This window comes from Heterodontus francisci, chromosome 21 (assembly GCF_036365525.1).
Source record: "Heterodontus francisci isolate sHetFra1 chromosome 21, sHetFra1.hap1, whole genome shotgun sequence".
NCBI classification, from domain to species: domain Eukaryota; kingdom Metazoa; phylum Chordata; class Chondrichthyes; order Heterodontiformes; family Heterodontidae; genus Heterodontus; species Heterodontus francisci.
Window position 1 is genome coordinate 14,920,211 of NC_090391.1, and position 8,467 is coordinate 14,928,677.

The window sequence follows — 8,467 nt, forward strand, 5'->3', positions numbered from 1 at the left end:
AGCCCCTGTTGACTCTCTTAACCATTGAAATAAAAAGAAGTTCCCCTTTCCCCTCACTTTCTCAGCCATTGGTCTGGGTGCAAAACTGGAGTTAAACCATTGGATTACTTGTTTGAAACCCCCTTCTCCATTCCACACTGGCAGGGCGTCCTCACTCAGCCACTGTATCCAGTGATCATTATATTTCATCTTTATTTCAGATCAACTTCCCAATCAATCTTTGTTAACTGTGTTTAAAACCATTCTCTGCTGGATGCTGCAACAAAGCTGCAAATTGCACACCAGATCCTGTCAAACTGCTACTTGAGTTTGAGGTCTGATCAGTAATTTCTCTGCGTCCCTTTCTATCTTTTTCAGTTAACCTGGTGGCGATTCTGACCCTATCCCGAAGAAAGTGTGGTCTCTCCAAATGTGTCACTGTCTGAGTTGTGGGAATGGCAGTGGCTGATCTCCTGGTCGTTATCACAGGTCCCATATTGCGGCGGATTTCTTGGATTTATTTCCCAGATTCATTCCTGTCCATTACTCCCATCTGCAGTTCAATTAATGTCCTGGTGTTTGCAACCGCAATGGTTTCTGTCTGGCTGACAGTCGTTTTCACCTTTGATCGATTTGTAATCATTTGCTGTGAGAAGCTGAAGGAAAAATATTGCACTGAGAGAACAGCGGCTCTGGTTATCGGAACAGTGAGTGTGCTGTGCTCTTTAGAATGTGTTCCCTGGTACTTTATATGTGAACCGAAATATATAATTGATATTGTTCCCTGGTGCTGTATCGTGAAACAGAGCTACTATAGTTCCCCCTCATGGACCGCGTTTGAGTTGTTCCACCGCATTTTAACTGCTTGCGTACCGTTCTTTCTGATTTTGCTGTTAAATGTACTGACGGTCAGACGAATTATAGCGGCCAATAGAGTCGGCAGTGGACTCCGGTGCCTCAGCAATGGAGAGAATCACAATGACCCAGAGATGGAGAATCGAAGGAAATCAATCATTTTACTGTTTAGATTATCTGGCAGTTTTATACTGTTATGGGTGATGCAGATTGTATTTTACATCTGTCAGCGAATTACAAAACAATATGCTTCCTCTACCAATGACCCTCTTTATATCACAGAATACACAGCAGCAATGCTGCAGCTTCTCAGTTCCTGCACCAACACGTGTATTTATGCTGTGACCCAGACGAAATTCAGAGAGGAGCTAAAGAGGGTCGTGAAATACCCTCTCAATCTAATTGTTAGATTAGTTAAGTCATAAGAAAAGTGAAGGTTTCCATGTTCTAGAACTAAAATCCATTCGACTCCACAGCCTATATTTACGATATGGTGTTAAATATTCTGTTCACAGCACCGAACCTTGAGATAATTGTAAACTTGATTTTGTAATATATTAAACATCTGACCTAATGAGGCTGGTTATTTTTGCAGAAGACACAGGAATTGTTTGTCAAAAATGACGGTGCTAAAGAGCACAGCTGGACATCAACTGAAGCAGCTCTCAATCAAAGGAGCTCCAGTTGCCTTGATGACAGAACGATAGGGTAGGTACTGGTAATGTCACTGAGTTAATAATCCAGCAGCCTATTGTAATGCCTTGGGAACAGGGGTTCAGATCCCCTTCTAGCTGCTGGTAGAATTCAACTTCAATTAATCAGTTAAAAATCTGGAATTGAAAACTTGTCTCAGTCATAGTGCCATGAAATAAAGAGTTAAATGATCGAGCAACTTCCTTATGGAAAAGGCCTGGCATACATTTGACTCTCATCACACACATTTAGAGAAAAGTACAATAAATATGGAGAAATAAGGTTAGACATCACGAAGAAGAGAGAAGCAGAGAGGCCGGTGGAGAAGAACAGGTATGGCAGAGGGCGGATGTGACAAGTTGTAACAATCCCCAGTCCTGTTGTGGCGTATTGTGGCATGTTTAGTGTGATGGTTTTAGGGGCTAATGCCTTTCGAAAACTACAATTTTTTTCTGCCACTCGCTGTCCCTTCCTTTCAGTGCCTGTGTCTCTCTGCTCTCTCAGAAACTCAGCAAAACTCCACATAAATCTGTTTGCCATTTTACGTTGTCTGCTTTGGGTGATGCCCCAAGGCAGAGGGTGCACTTCCTTCTGCAGTCTGGTCAAAAACCTGTATCCCTCTATTTAACTGCATATTCTTTAAGTTTTGGTAACTGTAATTGATTAATCCCTAATAATTGATCAAATCTGACATTGATTACTGCTTGACGGTCTCTAGGTTTATTTTTCCCCCAGAGATGATTAAAAAGACTGTTATTAGTGTCGAGAGGAGTTCCTGTCTACCTCAGTGTTTTAAATATATCAAATCCTGATCCCATACCCACCAAAGTGTATGAAACGATGGAACACTGCAAACATTGTTACACACTGAGTACACACGGTACCTTTATGTTGCAATAAGATGTCATCATCTCTATTCAGATAACTGCCATCCCACAGGGGCAAAGTTTTACTGGGTCAACATTCTGACCAAACACTAAAGAATTACAGAAAGCGAGGCTCACAAATTCAACACAAGTTTCCTTTTCTGAGCCTCGCTGGTCTGCTCTGATTTTCTTTTGGGTGGCATCGGCCTAGATTTTATGTTCAGACCTGAACCCACAAACGTATAACTCAGAGGCAAGATTATTACCCACTGAGCTACAGCTGGCTCCAATGTTCCCCAAAAAATTTAGTTGTGCATGGCAAGTTTTTTTGTCCCGTGCACGGTACCTTAAATTTTTTAAAGAATCTTTAAAGGCCTGTGTGTGTGTCTTTGGCTGTGTGTGTCTGTGTCTATGTGCCTGTGTGTGTTTCTCTGTGTGTGTGTTTCCCTGTGTGTCTGTGTGTGTGGTTGTCTATGTGTGTGTTTGTCTGTCTGTGTCTATGCCTGTTCCTCTCTCCTCTCTCAGAACCTCAGTGAAACTCCACATACATCAGTTTGCCATATTAAGATGACTGCTTTTGGTGATACCACAACTGCAGAGGGTACACTTCCTTATGCAGGCTGGTAAGAAACCCGTATCCCGCTAATTAACAGCATATTCTGTATGCTTTGTGTTGGAGAAATTTTCTTAGCTTTACTAATGAACTCTGTAGAAGCAGAAAAACAGGACACAGCTTGTAGCTAATCTAACCACAACCAACGGTCATAAATTGTAGACAGAGCAGCTAACCACAATCAGACATTACGGCCAGATATGATGTCTGGAGTGGGCATTGAATTAAGGAACTAGCTTGTTATTGTTGAAACTGATGTTTCGCTGACCTCGGACCCTGCATGGTGCACCGTTACGTAGGCAGTCTTGTGGGTGCTTATCTAATTGTGAAACTGTCAGCTCTGCCTTTTTTATACTATATAAGTCCACGGCGATCTGTAGCTCTTTGGGAGTAGCACTGAACCGCATTTAGGTAAGGTGTTATCCCCCATGATATCATGCAATAAAGGGTTTGATTCTCAACGTCTGAGTCCGGAGAATTTGTTCAACAATTGGGCACAATCTAGATTTTCTCCAACACTTTGTATATTGTGATTGATTAATCCTTAATAATTGATCAAATTCATCATTGAGTACTGTTTGAAATTCTCAAGGTTTACTTTCCTCCCAGGGCTGATTAAAAGTTCGAGTTTACCTCAGTGCTTTGGAAATATCAGACCCTGATCCCACACCCAGCAAAGTATTTTATATGATGGGACTCTGCAAATATTGTTATACACAGTAGGCACGGTACCTTCATGTTGCAATAAGATGTTATATTCTCTCTTCAGCTAACTCTCATCCCACAGGGGCAAACGTTCAATGGGTCAACATTCTGACCAAACACTAAAGCGTTCCAGAAAGCGAGGCTCACAAATTCAGCACACGTTTCCTTTTCTGAGTCTCGCTGGTCTGTTGTGGTTTTCTGATGTGTGCCATCAGCTTAGATTTTGTGCTCTGACCTGAACCCACAATAGTGTAACTCAGAGGCAAGATAACTACCCATTGAGCAATAGCTGGCTCTAATATTCCCCAGAAAATTTAGTTGTCTTGCGCGGCCAGTTTTTTTTTCTTCCCGTGCATGGTCCTTTAAATTTTGAAGGAATCTTTGCAGACGTGTGCAATCCATCACAGAAAAGGACCTGCGTACTGCCTTCCAGGCTGCTGCACGCAGCTTTCTGGTAACAGTGACCAACACCCTTAATCCCAATCTCTTCTGCTTTCTCTCTGGTACTCTCTCCCCATTGTTATCCTTTCCTCTCCCTGTTATTCTCCCTCCATATCTATCCCTGTCTTTCTCACTTTTACTCTCTCCATCTGGATGGAGGTGGAGAAAGAGCTGCAAATGTAGAGGCGGCTTTACTCTGTATCTAAACCCACACTGTACCTGCCCTGGGAACTATTGTGAGAATAGGTTGCAGTGCTGGGCTGAAAAGTGGCAGATGGAGTTTAACCCTGAAAAGTGTGAGGTCGTCCATTTTGGAAGGACAAACATGAATGCAAAATACTGGGTTAACGGTAGGGTTCTTGGGCATGTGGAGGAGCAGAGAGACCTTGGGGTCTATGTGCATAGATCATTGAAAGTTGCAACTCAAGTGGATAGGGCTGTGAAGAAGGCATATGGGGTGTTAGCGTTCATTAGCAGAGGGATTGAATTTAAGAGCCGTGAGGTGATGATGCAGCTGTACAGGACCTTGGTAAGGCCTCATTTGGAGTACTGTGTGCAGTTCTGGTCGCCTCATTTTAGGAAGGATGTGGAAGCCTTGGAGAGGGTGCAGAGGAGATTTACCAGGATGTTGCCTGGAATGGAGAATAAGTCTTACGAGGAAAGGCTGAACATTCTAGGCCTCTTCTCATTAGAAAGGAGAAGGATGAGGGGTGACATGATAGAGGTTTATAAGATGATCAGGGGAATAGATAGGGTAGACAGTCAGAAACTTTTTCCCCGGGTGGAGCAAAGCGTTACAAGGGGTCATAAATTTAAGGTGAAGGGTGGGAGATATAAGGGGGATGTCAGGGGAAGGTTCTTTACCCAGAGAGTGGTCGAGGCATGGAATGCCTTGCCCGGGGAAGATGTTGAGTCAGAAACTTTAGGGACTTTCAAAAGGCTTTTGGATAGGTATATGGATAAAGGAGAATGATGGGGTATAGATTAAATTGTCCTTGACAGAGGACAAAGGATCGGCACAACATTGTGGGCCGAAGGGCCTGTTCTGTGCTGTATGTTCTATGTTCTATGTAACAGAGAAGACAAAAATGTACTCTGTAGCTAATTCCTTTCCTAAACCTCGCGGTCTCACTACCTCTCTTTCCTCTTTGAAGACGCTCCCTAAAATCAACTTATTTGACCAAGTTTTTGTTCACCTAGCCTAATACTTCCGTAAGTGGCTCTGTGCCAAGCTTTTATTTAGTTGTTTTATTCATTGGTGGGATGCGCATGTCGCTGGCAAGACCAACATTTATTGCCCATCCCTAATTGTCCTTTGAGAGGGTGGTGGTGAGTTTCTGGAACCACTACAATCCATATGTGGTAGGTAAACCCACTGTGTTGTTGGAAAGAGTTCCAGGGTTTTGAATCAGTGATAGCGAAGGAACCGTGATCTCGTTCCATTTAGGATGATGTGTGACTTTAGTTGTTGTGCGCGACCAGGATTTTCAGTGAGTAGTCTCCTTAAATGTTTACTTAATATTTTTTAACGTTGTTAGATGTAAAGTTTCTCCTACAATCTGCCTACCTCTCCCCATCTCTCCCTCCATATTTCCTCCCGTCTCTCCCTCCTTCTCTCTCCTTGTCTCTCTTATGTAGTCCAAGATCCCATATGTTTCGCTAATTACTCTCTCGATAAGTCATGCCGACTTCAAAGATCACAGGTCGTGAACCTTCAGGTCGCTCTGTCCCTGTTCCTGCACACTCTTTACAAATGTGTCACAGTGCAGTACTGTCTCTCTCTCCTATCTCAGAACTTCAAACAAAGTCAACATGGTTTCACGGAATGGAAATCGTGTTTTTTGAGGGTGTATCTAGTCACTAAATAAAGCGGATTCAGAAGATGTGTTATACTTGGATTTAGAAAAAGCTTCACACAAAAGGTTAAAATGAAAAAAAAATAAGGGTTCATGGAGTTGGGGTAACATGTTAGTGTGGATGGAGAATAGGTTAATGGACAGGAATCAAACAGTAGGGACAAACAGGGCATTTTCAAGTTGGCAGACTGTGACTAGTGTAGTGATGCAAGGTTCTCTTGCTGAGCATCAGCTATTTTTACTGAAAATATTTGTTCCGAAACCTCCCTAACTCTCACTGCCTCTCTCGATCCCCCAGAAACTCTTTGTAACTCTCTCTGTCCACTTCTCTCTCTAAATGTCTGTCCAGATCTTGACTCAGGAGCTCCTGAACAAAACAGAATCACAACATTAGCCATTCATTTATTAACATCAGTTTAAAAACATCACACAGCCATTTTAAGTTTGTTCTCAGTGACCATTTTATGTCACCACAGCAGTGGTCCATTTATTTGAGAGAATGGCTCCTCACTATTGTAACGTTAGAGCTTTAGACGTGACAGGGACACAGACATGGAGAAACTGAGACACACAGTACTAGACAGGAGTGAAACATTCATTAATACTAATTGTGTGCTGTACATATACAGGAGCTGACACTGTATTAAATGCATTTAAGGGATCTGGGCATCACTGACAAAGAGAACATTTATTGTCTAATTTCCTTTAGAAGGTGGGAATCAGCTGCTACCGTCCAGGAGTAAGTGAGCAAACAACAGTCTCCTTCCAGCAGCACATCGCTTTGGACCCTGAGTTCAGCGATCGTCATTGACACCGGGGCCTGTTCAGGGCGGGTCGTGGGCTGTTTGTAAGTGGAAGACTGTAGCAGGAACTGGTCCTGGAACATGGAGTGAGTGGCAGAAGGGAAAGGCCTTTCTCGGGTTGTATGTCGACTGGGTGAAGGAGTCAGAATGTGAAGAAGCCGCGATTGAAAATCATTGCTGCTTCCTCTCCTCAAACATGTAATGCATGTTCCTGTTTCACGCTATTTGCTGTACTTGGACAGTGAATTGTGAAAACAAAGCTGGACAGTCAGGATGGGAGCAGTTCTGCAAATGACACCTTTTGCAGGCACCAGATGAGAATATCAAGGAAATATTTTAAACAGCGGCTGTTGGTTTCCGTTGAACTATTAGTTCAATGGCAGCTGGAAATACAATATTGACCTGCGCAAATATCCCTGCTCCATCAGGTCTTCCCATTCTGAGAACAGTGCAGATATCGGGTTGGTTCTGAACCGTACTAAATTGTAAGAAAAGCGCAAAAAATTCACCTGGCTGACTGAAGCTGAGTGCTGCAATGGAGTCAGACACTGACACAATTTGTATTGCTGGTTATTATTTGCATTTGTTCGGAATCCTTATCAATTGAAAAATCACATTAATCTATTTTCAATCTTCCATTTCACCGGATCTTGGATGACAAGTGATGATTTACTTCTTTCTTGTGGAGAAATACATGAAGGAACCAGAATAAATATGGTAATTCCTCAGCACAAGGAGCAGTGCTGTAAGTTCCTTCTAATACACAGTAGGTACGTTATTACTGCCACAGTTCAGAGACACAGACAGGCCATGCTTTCCGCAGTCACAGAGAACAGAACCAGTCAAACTCCCACTAATACCAACGTCCACCAAATTCTCAAACCAGCAGTCAATGAAAGCAGGAGGAACAGATGATATTTCCAATTCAACCCAACTCAGAACTGCTGAAAGATAGGTGCATCAATTTTAGTTCAAAATTGCAACCACTATCAGATTGAAAGGCACTGTATCAATCTCACAAGAGTGCAGCTTTAGCTATAAATTAATTAACAGACGAACAGCTAATTGAAAGGTACAGAACAAACCATAAGAATTTAGCTCTGACTGCAGACTGAGTGGCAGATTACAATATAGTACAGAGATCTCATACAGTGTCAGAAGGAAAGTTACGGTATTAAATCAATTGGTGCAGATTGCAGTGCACATTACATGTCCGTCCAATAGTCTCTCTAAGTGCCATTATGAAAAATACACTGTCAATTCGATTACTGCAAACTGAATGATTCTGATCTTCCTGACCACGCCATTTATCAGTTTGAAATATACATTATCCTTCACAGATGTGTTCAAGGTTACAGGCGAATTACTAGTCCAAAACTCTCACACAACAACTCAATAAATCACTGATAAATGATGAAGTGATCCATATTTTAAATGAAAAATGAGAGTAGCAGATAGTGATGCAGTACAGTGTTAAACAAATAGTTCTTAATAACATATCAGAGATACACATGAAGTACAGAAACAAAAATCCTGCACTCACATACAGCACCAGTGCCCCAAACATACAGAATGAATCTCACTTACGCAAACAGTACCAGTAGCCGAAATAAATGGAATACAACTGTTCCAGAGATGGACGCACAAAGGAAAAAA

The 8,467-nt window shown here is 42.3% G+C and overlaps 1 protein-coding gene across 1 annotated transcript; it reads left to right on the forward strand.

The window, feature by feature from the left end:
* Positions 1-434: 434 nt before the first annotated feature.
* LOC137381056 (probable G-protein coupled receptor 139) lies at positions 435-3,779 on the forward strand. Its single transcript, XM_068053448.1, has 4 exons — positions 435-1,238; positions 1,430-1,542; positions 1,780-1,860; positions 3,776-3,779. Exons 1-4 carry the CDS (start codon positions 435-437, stop codon positions 3,777-3,779), a joined length of 1,002 nt encoding a protein of 333 aa, XP_067909549.1.
* The last annotated feature ends 4,688 nt before the right edge of the window (positions 3,780-8,467 follow it).